General features: G+C 42.6%; 1 protein-coding gene across 1 annotated transcript in view; it reads left to right on the top strand.

Moving 5' to 3' along the window:
• Positions 1 to 20089, top strand: part of nrg3b (neuregulin 3b) — a 220638-nt gene that overhangs the window by 102844 nt on the left and 97705 nt on the right. Inside the window, exon 2 of the mRNA XM_030400688.1 lies at positions 13994 to 14129. Within this exon, the coding sequence (XP_030256548.1) occupies positions 13994 to 14129 (136 nt within the window). The remainder of the gene's footprint in view (positions 1 to 13993; positions 14130 to 20089) is intronic.

Raw genomic sequence — 20089 nt, 5'->3', positions numbered from 1 at the left:
ATATCTCAACTCTCGCTGAACAATCTTACCATAGTCATAATAAGACTTCTCGAACTAACTGCGCCATCAGATGTGTCTGATGGTTGGAAAAGCAGACATGAACGACGGGAGTCAGAGTGAGCTTGGAGAGGTCCGTGAGAGTGTGGATGTAATGAAAATATAACGCGGGCCTTATCTAGCTCCCTGTTGATCTGCAGCTGGGCCGCAGACGGCGAAAAAACTTGACATCGAAATTACAGAGCACTGCTGGATTGCTAGTGACACACCACCTACCGCGCCTCTCCTCCCACTGCAGCGCACATCAAATCACCAAAATAACAAACAGGCTCGGGCGAAGAAAAGTGAAAAATGCCACTTTGCAATGCGCCCACACGAACACAGAACCCTGTGAATCTAACTCCGCACAGCTGCCTGAAATACTTACACAGCTTAACCTTTATAAGTCACAGTTTATGTGTCAAATGCAGTGCGAGGCAGCGCCGGCTAAGCTCGTGCCCCCCCTTTTCAGAATCTGCAGTGGGATGTCGCTTTGCTTTTTTTTCCATATCAATAGAATCATCCGTCGAGATGGTGTAGGGGCTAATCACATCTTCCCTCCAGTAAGCCTAAGTCCTAAACCCCATCTCAGTCAATTTTTACAGCGGCTCCTCTAATCCTCCTCCCTTTTGATGTTTCCTGCTGTTTGTATAAAATCAATAAAATTTACAGCAGGAAAAATGCCCTCCTCTACCTTCATCTCGCTTACTTTGAGCAGACCAAAGCCACCAAAAAGGAAAACTAGCTGCCACCCTACTGATCTCAGGAGTCACTAAAAAAGACTGAATTGTATCAGTGGGTGCTAACGCTGGCCCCCCTCCCTTTGCTTTGCTCATGTATGCCCTCAGTAGCTCCATATGCCAAGAGAGCTGCCAAGGGAGCGGACAGGCAAGCTCAGTGAATGCCAATCTGCAGATGCAGGAGCCGTCAGCTCATGCATATTAAACCCACACCACCTGCTCGTCGTACATCACACCCTGCATTCTTGGGTCCCAGGAATTTTAATCAACTGCGCTGACAGGAAGCCACTCTCTGGTCAGCGTAGGTGAATCATTCAGCTCCTCTCCCCGCCTTTACTATCCCATCCCCCGCTAAGCGCGGGGGGGGAATGCATGTTGATGTTGCATTTTTGCAGCGTCCAGAAAATTCCCACGAGGAAGGGCAGGAGAGTGGAAGGGAAGCAGCGGAATATGGCAATGAGGCAGAGGGAGGAGGAAGAGGGAAAAGATTCTTTTGAAACAGAAGGATTTCGAATGACGTTCGGCTGTCTTGTCAAGTTTCTCGCGCCGGCACGACATCCCTCCTCTCCCGTCGCCCTCTCAGGTGTGAATAATGGCCTGCATCTCGTCGGATTAACCAATGAGAGCGAGAGGGAGCGGAGAGAAAAGCAGCATCAATGAAGTGATCAAAATGACGCCTCAATCTTTATCGATTTACACAGTATGGTCGAGGCAAAACAGGCCTCCCAAATTCCCCTTTTTTCGGCTTTCTCTTCCCCTCCTCTGATTACTATTTCGTCTCTATGCACGCTCAAAAACCGCATCTAGAGATGAGCGCTGCATAAGACAGTGTTGGAGTCATTTCCAATTCAAATATGTTTGTCAGGCATAAAAAAGGGAGCATGGTGAATACCCATGGAAGGGTTTTGTTTTTTGTTTTTTTTTCCCCCCCTCAGCAAAGTATTTTTACACAACTGTGCGGCGATTGCAGCACTGATAACAGCGGATCTCGGCTCGTCATTGCGAAGAAATCAGCGGGTGCGATTTCTTTTTAGCTCCAGCCGTCATGTCGGTGGAGATGTGTCAGTAAGTAAATGAAGACACAATTAGGTACTCGTCCGACTGCACCTCAGTCTCCCTGCCAGTTTTTCTGCTGGCAAAGCGTAATCCTCCAGAACTCCCAGGATTACATTTTTCATGCCATCTCTTTAAATATAGTCTTAAATAAGAAAAAAAAAAAAAAAAAAAAGATGAAAAAGGCAGATGGAGACAGGCACTGCCAAGGCAGGACCAAGTTTGCTATCAGCCATGTGGTAACAGTTCGATGCACATTAGCCGGCAAGCCAAATATGCCAGGTTTTGATAAATGGTTTGTTAGCGCGGTTAATAAATTGTAATGGAGGAACAAAAGACTTTTTAATGGAAATAAATACAAATGTTCTGCCGGACACATGCCACGCGCGCACACACACACACACACACACACAAGCAACCATTCACACATTCTCAACAGATCGCTAAATTAGTATTTTGTGAAAAATAACTATAACTAATTATGTCGGTGTTCTTTCATGAGTAATACGCTTCATTATGAATTTATATCAGTTGTTTCTAATTTTGGAATGGATTGCATTTCCTTTTTTCAAATGTTTTTCCTCACAGCCAGGTAAAAGCCCGAGCATATTTTTTGTTGTTGTTTTTTTTAGACATAAATGAACATGTGTAAAAAAAAATCTCCAAAGGCATCATATATCACACACGCTGCATTTGATTTCCAAGTCTCTCTCTTCTTCTTCTTCTTCTTCACTACTTTTACTGCCCTCTTGCACACTTGCTGCTTGCGTGTGGGTTTTACATTAGTTGCACATCCTCTTTCATGGTGTCCCATTTGTAAACAGGGATGAATTATTAATTACGTAGTCCCTCCCTTAAGCAACACCGCAGGTATGTATATTTCAGCAAAAAAAAAAAAAAAACAACAACTCCAAAGCTCTAATTTGTGTCTCATTTTCTGGCGTGTCCTGGAATCCAAATTCAAATTTAATGTCATTGCTGTGGCAAGAGCACTAAAGCGACCTCGCTCATTAAATATACATTCGACAGATTCGAAATTCATTTCTCTGGTTGCTGGTTACTCTCTGTTATTTGCTCTGTAAGTAATGGAGATAATGGCGTTTAAGTATCTTTCGCCCACTGTTGAATGTGAGGTACAGGCCCTCATCACGTTCTTAACAGCTTTTATGTGATTCCGCCAGGCGCTAATGGATGTATGTTCGCGGCCACACTTAGCTGACGTGATGTGTAACACATATCGCTCCAAAAAATGTACACATCTGTCACAAAAAAAAAGGAAAACATTGAAACAACAGGCGCCACATACAGTGGATTGCATGTTTTCTTTCCTGAGATCACAAGCAGTAACAACATTTTGTCTCTCCTGGTGGTAAATTATGATAATTACACCGCAAATTACAATCAATGAATCAGGATTAATTATCTGTCTACTTCTATATTACCGCGTATGCCTTGTGAAGACAAATTAACGCGTGGAGAGATTGCCTCTGATGATATTGTTCTCCTTATGAACGGCGTTACCAAATCTCAGTCTTAAATGGAAAGTCGGTTAACATTTTGACAGATTGCATTTTGACCTTGATGGCCAGGGAGGATCTGCAGGTCAATAGAAGCAGAGTCAGTGCTGTCTCTTTGCACGGCACCACTGTTGTGATCCGGCATTGTGGCTCCGTTTGCCACCGCTGAGTCAGGCAAAATGTGCAGCTGAGGGAGGGAAATGGAAAATCACAGCTCTCTGTACTGATACTAACCTGGTGATATGAATCACGTTCGTTTCAGATAACTTCAAACTCAATCAGTCCTCTGTACTCCTAGTGTTGTTTCAAAGGGACAGTTCAAGCCAAAGTCAAAAATACATGTTTTTTCTATCCATCCATCTGGATTCTTTTGGCCAAGCTTTGGAGATGTCTGCCTTAGAGATGTCTGCCTCCTTTCTAATCTAATGGAATAGATGGCACCTGGCTCGGGGTGGTCAAAGCGCCAAAAAACACATTTGAAAAATTCAATGTCCATTCCCAGAAACACTGACCCAGTTCCTCAAGATAAGAGTAACAGAAATACACCCACCAACCGTATCACCATGCAGACGGAAAGGGAGCGTCTATTCGTGGGGCGAGAGGCTAGCTAAGTAAGTTAGCTAATGCTACAGCTCAGCTGAGGAGGACGCCATCAATGTTTTCATCCTGTCGCGGGCATAAGCCTCTCTTCCATGAGTGGATGCACTCTTCCTTCCGTTCGCTGATACAAATAAAAGAAATCGAGGAAACAATTACCTCAAAATCATCAAGTAAAGCAGACGAAGTTGTTAAAACTTTTCAGATTTAATAGTCGGATGTACTTTAGGCAATTCTTAGGTAATGGGTTTCCCGAGTTATTTAAAGTCAAGTCAACGGCGTAGAAAGTAAATAGTTGCCACATGAAACTGCTCACAACGAGGTCTGTGAATTATCTTGAATGAATCCTGGAAGCACCGCAAGCTGAGTGCCGTCTAGTTCCATTATATTCACACCGAAATAATCTAGATGGATGAATAACACCACAGGAAAGGGTGGGAGGATATGTGTTATTGATTTTAGGGAAAACTGTCCCTTTCAGGGTACTTTTGTAGTTCTGCAGCTTTAACAGCTTTGAGTCCAACGTCTCTCAAACAGCGTCATTACTCATATCTATACAATAAGAGTAATGTAATCAGTCCTGTTCATGAATAAGTGATGTTCAGTTCCAATGTCCTTTCCTTATAGCGCTGGTTGGGACGGAATAAAAGCTTAAAGGTCTTTTTCTCCCTCAGCAGATGGCTGAATGTCTGTTCTTTTCTTAAGGAAACTAAACCAAACAGAATTACAGCTCTCCGATGTGAATCCCAGCTCCCCTGGTGTTTGTACCAAACCTATTGTATTGGATATGCAGGTTGTCTCTGACAGTGCAGACACATTGCACCTCCAGCAGAGGTATAGTGTACATCAGACAACAAGCAAGCCGAGCCTTCTGCTCTAGCGCAGCGCAGGCGATTTTTTTTTTTTGGACTCCCAGAGAAGTCTCTTGGCTGCAAAACACTTGCACTTTGTTGCGTGGGTGGTGGAGAAGAAATTTGCGAGGTCACTTTTATGATCTGCTAGGAGCTGGGTTTGGAAGGAGGAGGGGGGACTGGAACCGCAAGGGCCGACTTGTTGTTGTGTATGGTGGTCATCCAAACTTTAATCAAGATTCGAGCTGACACGGGGTCAGGAGATAATGTAGATAATTAAAACTTTTCATTAGGGAGTGAATTGTTCCCCTAAGGTCCAGCGCATGTTTGATGTCTTTTGGGGTCTGCTTTATTAACCTGCTGCCTTGGGCCTGTCACTGTGAACACAGTCAAAATGCTTTTTAGTTCACCTAATAAAGATGACATTAGATAATGACTAGACTCAAAGGTCTCTCTGCCACCGGGAAGGAAACCTGTGCTTTGAACTCCTGAATGCACCCTGCAACGAAAAATGGAACTAGAACGGCACCTGTAGAGCGCAAGGCTCCCCTCACAGTCCCCTTTAATTCAGTCAAATCTAATTCAATATCAAACTCTTAGCTCTGTATCACTCTAAGTGATGAAACATCCAATACTGCTTACACGAGACCTAGTACGCTTTTTTGTTATTTTCCTTTCCTTTAGCGTTTTATAGGTTCTCGTGCATGCACAAGACCTTCAAAGTTAAAAAGTCCACACCAACAGAAGCTCCTCTCTCCCACAGTAAATGGTCTGCATTTTTATAGTGCTTTTCCAGTGTAATGACAGCTCAAAGCGCTGTGCAATACATACCACATTCACAAGCTTTCAGGAGCAATTTGGGGTTCAGTATCTTGCTCAAGGACACTTCGACATGCAACTAGGGGGAGCTGGGATTCGAACTGGTGACCTTTCGATCACTAGACGACCCACTCTACCCACTGGGCCACAACCGCCCATAAACACTGCTCCTGAAAGGCCTCATCAGTAGTCCCGCCTTTGAATTCTGCAATTTTGTGACCCTGTGACATCAAACTACGTCACAATTTATACCTAGTTGATAGTTTGGCACGTAAGAATCGATTTAGAACAGCTGCCCTGTTGTTATAAGTGGTGCTGGTTCAGGCTTATGTTAGCTGATCAATCAGAGGAGACTGGGTATCCTGGGTATTTTACAGAGAGAATAAAATCCAGGATCCGCACTAAAAACGAATGGGGTCTAAACTGGGCTGTGACTAACTCTCCTTCCAAGTTTCGTGGAAATCTGTCTTGTAGTTTTCGTGTAATCCTGGCGACAAACCAACCGACCAACAAACAGACACAACTGTGAAAATATAACCTTCTTCTGCTTCCTCTGCCAAACATTTAAACCAACCTCAAAATCTAAGAGGCTGAAAAAATCGTTCCCATCGACTTGCTGTTCCAACATGTAACCAGCCCAGTCCGGAATAAATGTCACAGCTTGGAGCTTTAAGGCCACCACCACCAGTCGGACTCAACTGAAGGCCAACTAGAGTATCTGTGACAAATGTCCCACCGAATGCACGTCACTGGGCTGTCATGGCGACCAAGGCTGTGTGCTCTTTAACCCCGCTTACAGGCGGAGACTGCTACCTTTAAGCAACTGTCCCACAGGTCAGGTGCAATTTGTTTGTGTCACATCAGGGACAGAATGTCTCCCGAGGCCTGTCGCCTTGATGATCATGCAAACCTCACAGCATGTATGTGCATGTTTCCTCGCGTGTGTTTGTGTGTCTACTATACTGCTTATGCATACAGTATTGACCGTCACTGCCTATTGGACATCCAAGGTTAAAATAAATCTTTACACCCTTACCATCTCACCCTCGGCTTTTTCTTTGAAGGTCCTTTTATTGAGCTCAGTAGCTCAATTAAGTTTTTGTCCGTTCATGTATTCATGTATGCAGTTCTCGCCTCTGTTGGTGTTTGTGAAGCTTATAAAACTGACAGTGTATGGCATGTTTTGCCATGTGGTTGTGTCAAAATAAATTACTTTCGCGAGAGTTCACCACCGCCCAAGACCGCTAGCGTTGTGCCTCACGGCAGTTGAAATGAATACCAAAATTGACTTTGACAGCAGTTTATTTACATTAGTAAAACACTATCATCTGGATTTGATATGCTTTCTTTTCCTGCATGACTAAACTTTGACCTCTGCAAGTATTTGTGAATGTTTAAAAGAATCAATTCCTGTACTTGGATTCTCCATTTTATGTTGACCTATAGTATAGTTTGTAGTTTATCTCACAACACAAGTGTAAGTGCAGTAGTGGTCGATATTGTTTGGCTATTGTAAGGTGAAAATTTTGTTCAAAAATATTGAATATTAAACATCAATTTGATGAATAATTTCCCCTTTTCCAGGTTGGCATATGAAAATCGTATGTTTGGTATGATTTTTTCTTTGGTAACACAACAACATCATGAATAAATGGGATACTTGTAGTTTATCAAACTTTAGTGAACCATTTTAAAACTGTTAAGGGTACGGTGTGTAAGGGTTTTGGTTGAAAACATTTAAAGATTAATGAACATTTTTAACTGGAATGTGAAAAAATACCAATTTTGACACCATGACATCTAATTCTTGGGTTGTAAAGATCAAGTGAAGTTAGCATGCTAACCAGCTAGCGCCTGTGCCAGCAGTGGAAACCCCAACACTCCCTTAGGCACTCTGAGCTCCCGAGCTAACTGGTTAAAAGCAGCAACAGCAGAGTTAGGGGTTACTCTGGTGATATGCAGCACCCTCTATATCCGGAGTATAAATTGGACAGCTGCTAGCACTTTTAACAAACGATGAAATGCTTTATAAACAGTTTATTAAGGAATAGTTTGCTGTAAAGTTGCAACTAAGGCATGTATAATGTTTTCTGTTGTTTATTAACTGTGAAATTTTATGAAGTAAAGCTTGATTAACTATAATTTTAGCATTTATTAGTAATGATGATTATTATATGTATATATAATATTCTTTCAAATGGTGTTAGAAGGAAACTGTCAGTATGTATGAGTAATTATAAATAAGTTTTGGTCACAGCTTGAAGCATGGTGCACAGAAACTGCTTATTTCTTCTAATTAAAACATTTCCTTCACTCCTCCCGCAGCAGCTGAAGTGCTGCTTCACTGACGTGCGAAAGCCAAAAAAAGGTGAAGCCATTTCCAAACTATTGTGACAGATAGTATTGTCAGGGCAAATGTCTTGTCCGTGCCCACTGCACTTTATATTTCCCTGAATATGGTTCTGTCCAAAAGGCAGCGGTGCATGATGGGTAAGCAATCAGCGGGCTCTCTCAGGACTTTCCCTTTACGTAGTAAGGCCCTCTTTGATGTGTGCTGCAGTAAACACAGGCAGTTCTCTCCCGACCACAGTCTCCTGGGGGATGAGGCTCAGCACAAGAACACTAATGAGCACATTAGAAGGAAGCCATAGAAGGAAAATGCTACAGTTGTAAATGGAATTGTCTCTTGTGTTGTCTGTGCCAAGAATGCTCTGTCTACAGTGAGAGAGCTCGAAAGTTTGCATTCATCTGCATGTACACTGCGTGTGTGTGGAGCACGTGGACGACACACGGACGACCATTTTGTGACAGTTGTTGTTGTTCATCAACGAATAACGTAAGATTTTGACATTTGAATTCGGCAAAAAATGTGCAATTCTGCCGCAGCTCTCAGCCGCGCTGTCATCACCAGTGGAAAGTAATCAAGCATCGGAGCTAAAAGAGTGAAAGTGGCCCAGTGCAAAACGGACCGCTCGCCAGTGTATTCCAATTTAAATAAAACAAGCGACGTTAAAGCCTACCTGATTGAAAACATGTTCTCACAGCCACAGCTACATCCACAGCGTGTGCATGCCCGTTTTTGCAGATGTGGGTCTTGTAGTATAAAAATGGTGTAAATACTGTATGTTTAAAACAGGGGGTTCGTTACATACTGCCCTGTTATCAAAGTTTGTAGCAGCAGGCCGAACTCTGAGCACATCTCAGTATTTACCCCAGAGCTTGCTCAGATCCGTGCAGCAGCAGCAGCAGCAGCAGCAGCAGCAGCGTGATGTCTGGCTGCAAACACTGGCCCACTTTTGTTGCACTTTGATTGGCCGTATCTGTAGGCAATCACGGAGGAGATACACACAGTGCCGAGACTTCCTTTTATCACTACATAGGTCTGAGTCCTTTGCTGCTTTTTTTTTTTTTTTTAACAATGTTAGCATGAATTTAGCATAACATTTAGCATAGCCTCATTTTGGTTCACTAGTGTCAGTTTCAACTCAATGGACTTTGGATCCACCTTCAATGAGGTGCCCCCCCCCCCCTGAAAAATAAAAGAAATCCTACAGTTTGGTAAGCTGTCTTTCTGGAGCTATTGATTCAAGGCAATTCGACGTTAGCGACCGAGACGAAGCATTAGCCTCGGCATTCCTCTCAGATATCTGTGATCTCTCAAGCATCGTCTGAATCCGCGAACCACCCCCCCCCCCCCCCGGTCGGTAGATTCCTTGAAAGTTACCAGGGGAATCGGCAATCTGGATTGCCTTTGTGCAAGGGGGGAGAGTGAGAGACGTGAAAATGATTTCAAACAGTCCAGGATGAATCATGCTCCCACTGCAGCTGCCATTTATTAGCACATTTTCCACCATGTTATTTTTTTTTCGTTTTTTCTTTCTTTTTGACAACTACCTAACAGTCGGAGTCTGATAGTTTTGCTAGAGGCTTGGGTTTCATTTGGTAAACGGCCCCAGTTAAAGGTGATGATAAATGAACTTTGCGGCGACTCGTGTGTTTGTCATAATTAGCCACGGCGCTACGTCTCAATAATGACTGGAAGACAGGGACACATCATTTATCAGCTATTAACTCAGTAATGAAGATGAAGAATTGTTTTTTTTTTTTTTTTTCCTTAAAGTCAGCTATGGTTTCAGATCTGGTTTGATATCCAAAAAAGGTGCCAAAAAAAATAAATCGCCTTTTAATTACTTTATGACTGCTTGGATCAGCTGCAGGGTTTCTCGATGATCTGTTCGGGGGCCAGTCCCCCCTCGACAGTCAAGAGACGACAACACAGGAGATATGACATCAAAACACACAACCCCCCCACCACCACCACCACCCCCATTATCACAATTCACCCGGGTGCATTGAAGAAACTGAATGATTGCTTTTATAAACTTGCTCTATTTCTGAGGGGGGTGGAGGTGGTGGGGGGTATTTAAAGAACGTTTCAACAGCATCCCGCTTGACAGGTGCTCGTTCAAAAAGTGCCCGAGTTGTGCTCGCCACGCTGCAGATTTTTTTTTTTTTTTTTTTTTACTATTTCTTGCCTGTCACGGTGATGAAAAGGGAACCCATAAGAAATTGACAGCCTGTATTGCTCAAGGCCAAATGTATCCGAAGATGGCTTGTTCCTTGATGTGGCCAACAGGGCTAAAAGAGTGGAGGTAATCCTTTAAGACTTAAGAGGAGCTTTCTTTTTTTGCAGATTTTTCTGAGCGGTAATCAGCCCAGGCTGTTTGTTGCACCTGGTGAAGAATAGCAGAGCCTTTTATTTGGTGGACTAACAGGTGAGAGAGGCTTTTTATCTCTGCTTTTTAAAGGAGACGGAGAGCGAGCCAAAATATGTGCGCTTGCTTTTTCGCAGGTTGAGCAGGTTCACATGATTCATCCGGTATTAAAAAAAAAACAAAAAAAACACAGGAAACTTCAACCACTCTCGAACTGCTCTGCGCACTTTTAAAAAAAAACTTTGCATAATACGTTTAATTTAAGAACGCTCACGTCAGCCTGCCTCTCTCTAGGTGTGAAACTGGCCGTCTGAAAGAACGGGGCCGATGTACAAAAGACGCCTCTACAGTGTGTTTTTAGAGTCTCGCGGGAGCTTTCTCCCTAATGAAAAGAGAGTATTTTGAGACGTCATACATCATCATCATCGGTTCCCCAATGCGCTGCGTCATTCGTGCCACGGTGACCTTGCGCGCAAAAACATCCGGCCCCTCCGCTCTGTCAAACAATGTGTGACAGATGAAATGATGCTGCACTTGAGCCACTTTTCATACAGGAGAGAATATAATCATAACAGATGAGGTATAGGCCTTCCTCGCTGGTTCTTTTGAAATGAAATATGTTTTTGAAGCGCAGATAAGATGACTCGCAATGCAGGTTCTTAAAAGGGTTTCTGGTATCGGCATGACCTTGGCATTTTCTAATGTAAATATATATTAATGCTTAGGCTCGCAGCACACAATCAGTTTCCCCTTTTGTCAGAAAAAGCTCTGCCTCGTGTGTTTAAAACCCTCAAAACTGGTGACCTAACGTAGCAGGAGTTGCCTTTGTGTATCAAACGTGCCGTTCTTCACATGTGGTCATGGCTGCCTTCTGAATCAAAGATGAGACAAACTTTAAACGCTGTGAGAATGATTCCCTGGGACGTGTGTACCAACGGGGTGGGGACGACATTGTGTTCTATTTTCTATTATTAAAGTTGCATCTTGGAATAGATAACCTTTTGAGCAATCCACTCAGGGAATTTGTGAAATTAATAATACAAAAATGTAATCCGGTGTCTTTTAAAGTCCAGAGAATGAGAGAGGCAGCTGGGGTTCGAGGCCTACTTTCAAAAATTATTCTAGCTAGCAATCAAAAAGGAAGAAGTGCAACACATATAGAATATTAATGTATTACCCTTTAGTTTTATACGTTCCCCTGCTTCAATTTAAAGGGGCACTGTGTGTCACGGTTAAACAAAGGGGACACAAACGCAGAATGCAGGCAGGTAATTAGAATGAAAAGAAGCTTAGATATCTAAATACATACACAAAATGCAAAAATGTAGCAACAGGAGAAACCCAAGAAAGGAAAAAAAAAGCAAAAGGAATCACAAACCAGAAGTAACGCAAAGAACCAGGAACCGAAAAACACACAACGGGAAGATGGAACACGGAGGCATAAAAGACTAGCTGACAAAGAGATAGAGGGGAAGACAAGGACTTCAAATACACAAGTGGTGATTAACTAGTAGGATACAAAGTGAGGCGTGAAAAGGGCGGGAAAACAGACAAAGGGAGGAAATGAAGGCAAAACATGGCAGCGGCAGAACTTCAAAATAAAACAGGAAAAAACAACAAAGAACAACTCAAACCATGGCACTATGTAGTTTTAGAGAAGATATTCAAACTCTGAATTTTTATTTTTACAATATTAAGGAGGGAATAATACAATCTAAGAAATATTTATTGTTTCCCATAACTGATAAGCTGTGCTCAGAGGGAAATAAGGTCCCAAGAAGACCATTTGAAGCTAGAAAGGTGGCAGGGTCCGTCAAATGTAAACAAAGTGAAACAGGGTTAGGTAAGGTCAGTTTGTTTTCTCAGTTTATTGATTTGTTTACGACTAAAAAATAAGTCAATGAAGGTCTTTCTCTTCTGATTAAAATTCCTTCCCCAAAACTACACAGTGCAAATTTAAAAGAAAAAATAACAATACATCTGAAGATACCATACAAGCCTTTTTACAGGAAGTGGTTAAGACGATATTTTCCGAAGTTTCGACTCTGACAGAGTGGAGTCTCGGTTGGCCTCGGGAGCGCAACATATCTCTTTTTGTGTTCCCTCTGATCTCTCATCATCTCCTGGGCCTTACATCAAGAGCCCTGGATTTATCGATCAATGGCCATAAACAAAACATAGATTGAACTGGACACTTGGGCACAACAAACGGATTACAGGGTTTTTTTGTTTTTATTTATTTATTTATTTTTTTTATTCCTTCCGCACACGAAGCCTCGGCTGAAAAAAGAGGGCCACTGGGGCCGCCAGGAGCGCGGCGCACAAAAAGGCACACGCAACAAAGACGAGGCAGACTGAAGCCAGAGAGGATGATGGAAACAGGATGACAATTAGGAGAATATGGTGTGTGAGCGTGCGTGCGTTGAAAACGGTGTGTGTTTGTGTGCGCAGTATAAATGGATGAAAGCAGAATCAGATGTGTAATCCAATTGTATTTGCAAGGTATTGAGCGTAATACCAGTCAATCCAATTTTCAATGCTCGACTACATGATGGAGTGAAGAGCTTCTGAGTGTTATTGTATACCTGTGTGTGTGTGTGTGTTTGTATGTGTGTGTGTGTGTGTGTGTGTGTGTGTGCCAACACGTGTCTGCATGAATGATTTTGATAGAATATCTGCATACGCAAGCTTGTGGTTGCACATGCTAGCACGCAATATTTATCCGCGACTGTGACCACACGTCTGACAGCTGTGCATATTTCACAGGGTGGAGAACCCTGCATTGCAGTGCCTGTTCATGGCAGCCATGCTCTTTATGTGAGAGCGGGCTCAGGGTCAGGCTAGAAGAGGAGAATTAAAGCGAGATCAGCGGGCCCATCTCTCTCTCTCTCTCTCTTTCTCTCTCTCTCTCTCTCTCCCGCTCTTTTGTCTCTGCGCAGTGTAACATATTATCATCTCCCTCCTTCACCTCCGTAATTTATTTCTGGGTTTTCCAACCGTGTTGACTGTGGCGGCGGGAGGAGATAATTCACAGAGGGATTGCAGTTAAAGTACTTCATTTGAAACCAAACACCAAGTCAGACGACAAAAATGCAGTTCAGGATTCTACTGGTAACAGTAATCATAGTCGAGTACAGTTTTTTGTGGGTTTTTTTGCGGTAAATGACATGTGTCACACCGCCCTGCTCTCTCTGTTGCATCAGGTCAAAGTCGGAAACCTTCAAACCGTAAGATGCTAATTTGACTCAGACAGTGATGAAGAACGTTTTTCCTCGGGCTATCTTGACTTTCGGAAATCAAGTCGACTCATTCAAGCTGAAGAGAGTGTTCAAATCAATCACCAGTGATGGAATGTATCTAAGTACATTTACTCAGCTGTAGTTGAGAACAAGTTTGACGTACTTCTGCTTTACCTGAGTATTTCAGTTTTCTGCTGTTTTTCAATCACTATAGAAGAAAATCTGCACTTTTGGAAGACATGCCATGTGCAGAAGCACATTAAAATGAAATTCAATTCAATTAAAGAATAAATAAATGAGAAGAGACGATCCTGTGCAAATGTGCTTTTATTTCAAAAGCAAAGAAGGAGACGAATTAACTCCAATTCAGTGTTTTCTGTTCAATAGTAATTAAATCTGTCTCTCTGTCTTTTCTCTCGCCTCCAGCGTTGGCCCCCACACTTCCCAGTCTGAGTTCAGAGGTCTTCAAGCCCTGTGTGGAAGACAAGGACCTGGCATTCTGTCTAAATGAGGGAGAGTGCTCCATCATTGAAACCGTGGCTGGAGTTCACAGACACTGCAGGTGAGTGTAATGGGGATTGTGTGCGTGTGTGTGTGTGCGCGCGCGCGTGCATGTGTGTGTGTGTGTGTGTGCGTGTGTGTGTGTGTGTGAGAGGCATTTGGTTTCTTTCTCAGCATTGACGTTTCCTCTCCCTGCCCTTCCCCTCCAATCACTAACCTTGGGGTCATTTTCATTCAAGCTGCTTTTTTTTGCCTTCGGCCTGACAGAGTGATGAAACATGGTACACCTCAAATGCACTGAAGTTCTATAATCACCCGGGCCACTAAACCAAGGGGCACAAGCTTTTAAAACGGAAGGTGGGAGCACGTCAACGGAGGTCTTTCGGAATTTTTAAAATAAAGTAGATGTCCTAGATTTCCTGTATTCCAGTGCCTTTTTACAGGTGGTTTGATACTTTAATCCGAATATAGCATGAGATAAAATATGCTTAGGCCCGCAATTGTTCCGTCTTTACCCCTTCATTTCATCCCTTTCTTTCTCTCCCTCTGTTTTGGTCTAATTTTGCTCTTTAATTTCCCCTTTTTCCTGTCATGTTTTGCTTCTTCCTACCTCGTATTCCCTCGTTGCTCAAAGCTCTTTTTCGTCGACCACATGCGACCCATCTTACCTTAGCTGCCTGGCGTCGGGACATCGATGACTACCATCAGCATCTGCCAGGGTGCAAGGTAGCAGTGAAAACGTGGCATGGGGTGTCATTGATCTGGGAATTTTTCCCAATAAGAAGGCGGAATGGATTTGATAATGAAGCATGGGCATCAAGCGAGACGGCGATAGCATGGATCCAAGGGGTGTGAGTGGCCGCCTTAGACGCAACTGACTCTCGGATGTACGCGATCAAACTCGCAAACTGAAGGTGGAACGAAAGATCCGACTAGAGTAGAAGCACATGGACAGCAAATGTGCTCCGTGTCTTTAATGTTGTCGGACAAAACTTTTAATTGTGATATCAGTCTCGCACAACACACTCTTCCTCATGTATTAACCTTGGCGTAAATGTTGTCTCAGGTGACCTCTTTCGGTACGAGGCGCATTTTAATGGTGGGTGTAAAAAGAAAGGGCTCCTGCGAGATCATTCTTTGATCTGACTTAAAAGCAACTGACTTTTTTGAGGGGGCAATTTTTTCTTGCCTTTTTAACTTTTTTTTTTTCCTCTAGTTCCACTCAGGCAGCAACACACACCCTTAGCAGGCTAACAGACTGAATGAAGGTAACTGCTGTAAACAAGCCCTTAGCGGACTTAGTGGACAACCGAGGACTAAAATGCTATCAATAACCTTGATTCGATTTATTGAAGCAACAAATCTGATCATTTCTAATGCTTTTGACAACCTATTTGTTGCATTAGCAAGCCCATGCTGTTTATCTGTCTTCCTATTTGTTTGAATCTTTCACATTTATGATAGAGAGCAAGCAAACCTTGTTTACGTAGCGCCCGATAACACAAAAACCCACAATGATAATGTCGTGTTAGCTAACATTTATGTGGAGTCGGTCGGAAAAGCACTGTTTTATATTCACCAACATGAAACAGTATGTGAAAAAAAGCACTTTTACCAATGCACATACTGCATATTTATGTGAGACATGTACCATTGACCGGTGGGTTTTAGTTCTGACTTTGACTTTCAACTCCTCTCTTCTTCTTTGAATGTTTCTGCATGTCTTCCTCCCCCCTGGTGGCTCCCGCGATGCACCATCCGCGATCCACTTCAACCCCGCAATCACTCTGATATATCACTTTAAAAATGCATCGCTTTAAATATACATGATAAGAAATTTTCTCAGAGGGAAGAGTTGTGCTGAATGGTGCTGAATTGAAAAACAGCTCATTAGTACGCTTACCTGGAATTAAAATGGGCCTAAATCTTCATCTAAAAAGGAAAAAAAAAAAAGAAGTGATGCATTATAAATGATGCATGACCGAGCCAAGCTTCTTAGAAAAATAAATGTTGGGCAAGAGAAAGTTTTGAAAATAGTACGGGGATGGTTCATCGACCACTGACCACTTTTGGTCGGTAAAACGATTGCATGACTTATTATTAATGCCAATTAAACAGATTACACAGATTGAGCTAATACGCCAGCATCTGCATCTGTGTCTGAAAAACGAATATCTCTGTGTGTAGCGGTGCTTCTCTCCTGGGTGGAGCTGGTACTGGTAACCATCAGCGCACCACCAGATTACACTGAGAACAACACGGAGCGAAACCACGTACACGTCTCACATGTTGCTTCATCAGATTTGCTCCGTGCTTGATTGCCAACAGCTGTTTCATGAAATAATCAGACACTGATTAGCTGAGAATCCAGCAAAGAACCATATTTAAGGTCGGTGCTTTTCCCTTTTATGGTCGTCTTTTTTAAGCGTATTTGTACCGGGGGATGTTAATTTGCTGGATACCCATTACAGGAGATAACAAATAGACGAAAACACATCGATCAGAGTACAAACTCTGGCTGAACCATCTACATTACAAAAGGGGATGACTAAATACAGAATGTACACAATTCCTCAGGATATCATGAATACAAGCAATATAAAGTACATATTTCTTCATAAGATGCATTTCAAAGTGGTAGAGAAAGCAGAAGAAAGATATATATAAGAAGAGGGTATTACATGAATTTAGGTTCTAAAACTCAGGCAAACATAAATATCCTCATAATAAAATACAACCGAATTAAAAGAAAGAAAAGGAGCAAAAACATATATGTGTATTTGTATCCATACAAAAAAGGGAAGGGCTTTAGAGGAAGTCTGCGTGACTAACCAAACATTAAGTGTGAAATGTATGCGGCTTGATCAGAAGTTTATTTATTTATGATTTATTAGATTATTACACTTTCAGAACAGAACAGCCTCAGTGTTGAGCTGCAGATTAATGTTTCTGATCACAAGAGTAAGAGAACTACTGACCCTCATCACCAGTACCGATCATGACGCATTTTCTCAGATCACTCAAAAGTACAAAAGTACATTAGTCGCTTTTGTTTAAAGAAAACGGCTACATTTTAGCTGTGACCACCAATTTTAAATCGAAAAATTGTGTTATTTAAGCATGGCAGAAAACACTCAGAAACGTGATAATATGAAACATAACTTCACTTAATAGAGACGGCTTACATTCTTACACAAGTCGGTTACAGGAAGGAGACTCGGTGTATGTTTCACCTCGTGTTAAGTTGCCTGACATTCCACCTGTGTGACAGCAGCCTCAAGAAACCCCCCGATGACTCGTGACAATTACCCTCTGGGCTATAATTAACGGCAGTTGAATGACTGCATAAAGATCTCTGGAGAGACTGGAGGGCCAAACCTGGAGGCGCTCTCTCTCTCTCTCTCTCTCTCTCTCTCTCTCTCTCTCTCTCTCTCTCTCGAGCTGAGTGCCTGTTGTATGTGAGAATGATTACAGGTTTGTGAATGGTTTTATTGCAAGGTTGTTCCCTGTGGTTGAGAGAAGTCTAGGCGGTGAGCGAAAAACTTTTTCATTGTACTTAAAATGGCAGCCACCGCCATCCGTGTAGGAATGTATGTATGAATTACTGTAAGTCGCTTTGGGCAAAAGCGTCTGCTCAATGCCCTGAAATGTAGACGCAATTATTTAGTAAACATTCATCTACTAGATTTATCTGTTGAATTTAAGTCTATGTCACTCGTTTTTATACTGTTGTTGATATTTGATTAACGTCTTGCCCACCAACTCATAAAAAAACCTGCTCGTCTCCTTTTTGGCTTGCTGAATGTTCAACCTTCCTGGTCAACCGTTGGTTTACTCCGGATCTTCTTTTTTTTCGGGGATTCAACCATATGGACTGACAAACCAAAACAATGAGCTCTGAATAGCAGCGGAGTTGCTGCTGTGGCCTTTCTGTATTCACACTGCATCGTGCACAATGTTATCCTCTGTTCTTCTTCCTGTCAGGGATGCTGCGGTGGTGAACCCAGACATCGGGCCAGCCACTTTTCTGGATACAACTGAAAGGGAAAAGTGTTGTAGGAAGAAATGTAAGGCAGATGATTGCACCGAGGTTTAGGGTGCTGGAGATACTGTTGTTGATCAATCAACCCCTTCAAGCAGTGCCGGATCAGCGTCCTCATGACAATAAGTGCTGATCTCTTCAGTCTGTGCTAAAGTACAGAAAAGTAAAGGATTAACGATTGCTGTCTCCTTTGACGTCATCATCTCCTCCAGGCCACAGTTGCAAAGAGCATAATAGATGGTTGGATGTTTTCCAGCATTAGACAAGCAGAGATGTCAGAGCAATCTTTAAACACTTGAATCTTTGGATGGGAACACAGCTCTGAACTTGGGAATCAATTTATTTTGTTATGAAACATTTCCTTTGCTCTCCGCCTCCTTTCTCCCCTCCCCTCTGCCGGATGTTCATGTTTGCCAATGCTAATAAGGCTCCCAAAATAAACATGCAAATGTGAGTTTAAGACCTACTTCCACATCAGTGCTGGAGCTTCTTATACACTAAGTACAATGACGGTACAAGAATCTAAAGGTCTTACAATAATTGGGGCTCAACGCACGAAGGCCCAATCACATTCAGAATTATCACTGTACAGAGATTGCATTTGAAATTTCACCATCCATTATGTTGGTTCACGCCATTACTGCAGCGGGCTACATTTCCTTTGTTTGATTAGCAGAAAAATGGCAGAAAAAAAAGATCAAACCCAAAATATAACAGTATAATATGTCACAAAGAGAGCTCCCTTGATTCTTACCCAACCAGAATCAGAGTTCTTTTGGACACCAAGATGCATCTATAAAATGTGATTTGAAGCGTCTTTAAAACTGATTACACAGTTGATGACAGAGGACTTTCTGTAAATGCATAGGTTGGAGTGCACAATCACAAACAATGGATCCTCAGATGAGTGGAGGCACTTCAACAAGACAAATATTTAGCGATACAACAGATATGGCCTCTAGTAAAGAGTAAAGTTCCTACTGCAGTACTATATAAATGCAGTGTGTGTATAATTCATAGAAATAAAAAAAAACAAAAAAAAAAACAATTGGTCTCATTTGAAATATTCTGCAACAGTTGTCACGCACAGAGCAAATCCTGACGACTCGCAAACCTCAGTATTCCCCTGTGTGGATGCCGATTTGATCAAATCTGCCTTCGGGAAGAGAAGAAACATGATTTTGACATGCTCTTCTGATGGCAGAGGAGAGCCTAAGATGATGACACACTTTTCTTCGGCTTTAGGATGTCAGACTCACTGAGCGTACAAAAGGAGAATGCAGACATTCTATGAAAATGTGAAAAAGTCAAAGGTGGAGGGAATACATTATCAGCAGGTGTGGCGGAGCTGGCCGTCATACCCAATCACGTCTCCTGTTTTCCTGTCCTTGTTTTCAGTGCCACAGCACTCACAGTTCTGTGCTGGTGAGTCTGGAATAAAAAACCTCTTCCAGGAAAGCTTCTCCCCGAGGGGAAGAGTATGTCCTTGTGCTAGAGGTAGAGAATCGCCATGGGCGGATGTACGGCACCTCAGAGTAAATTAACATTGGGAGAGATACCTCATGTTCCTGTGATCCTACGCAAACTGTTGCCCAGACTAGAAATTCAGTGTTAGTATGTGAAAAGACACAAAGAACCTGTGGCAGACTGTTGGGACACTTTGGATTTGCCTACCTGCCGGTTCCTGACAGTCCCATAGAGGACACGGCTACCTCCACAACTGTCACTCCATGCATGATGGTGCATGCTGATGGTTCTGAGTTGAATAGCAATCACAACACGCAGTCACCAGTGGATTTAGCTATGACTGAAATTTTAAAGCTGCTACGAGGAGCTTTTTGTTTATTCTGGTGGCCCCTGTAGACGAATGCAGAATGAACGCCACCGCTTCATGTCCTAAACACAACACAATCCGATAACTCAGCGACTGAATAGATTGTCAGTGACTCCCAAGATGACATAAATAACCATTCCCAAAA

Source organism: Sparus aurata, chromosome 20, assembly GCF_900880675.1.
Source record: "Sparus aurata chromosome 20, fSpaAur1.1, whole genome shotgun sequence".
Taxonomy (NCBI): domain Eukaryota; kingdom Metazoa; phylum Chordata; class Actinopteri; order Spariformes; family Sparidae; genus Sparus; species Sparus aurata.
This window is presented reverse-complemented; position numbering and strand designations above follow the sequence as displayed.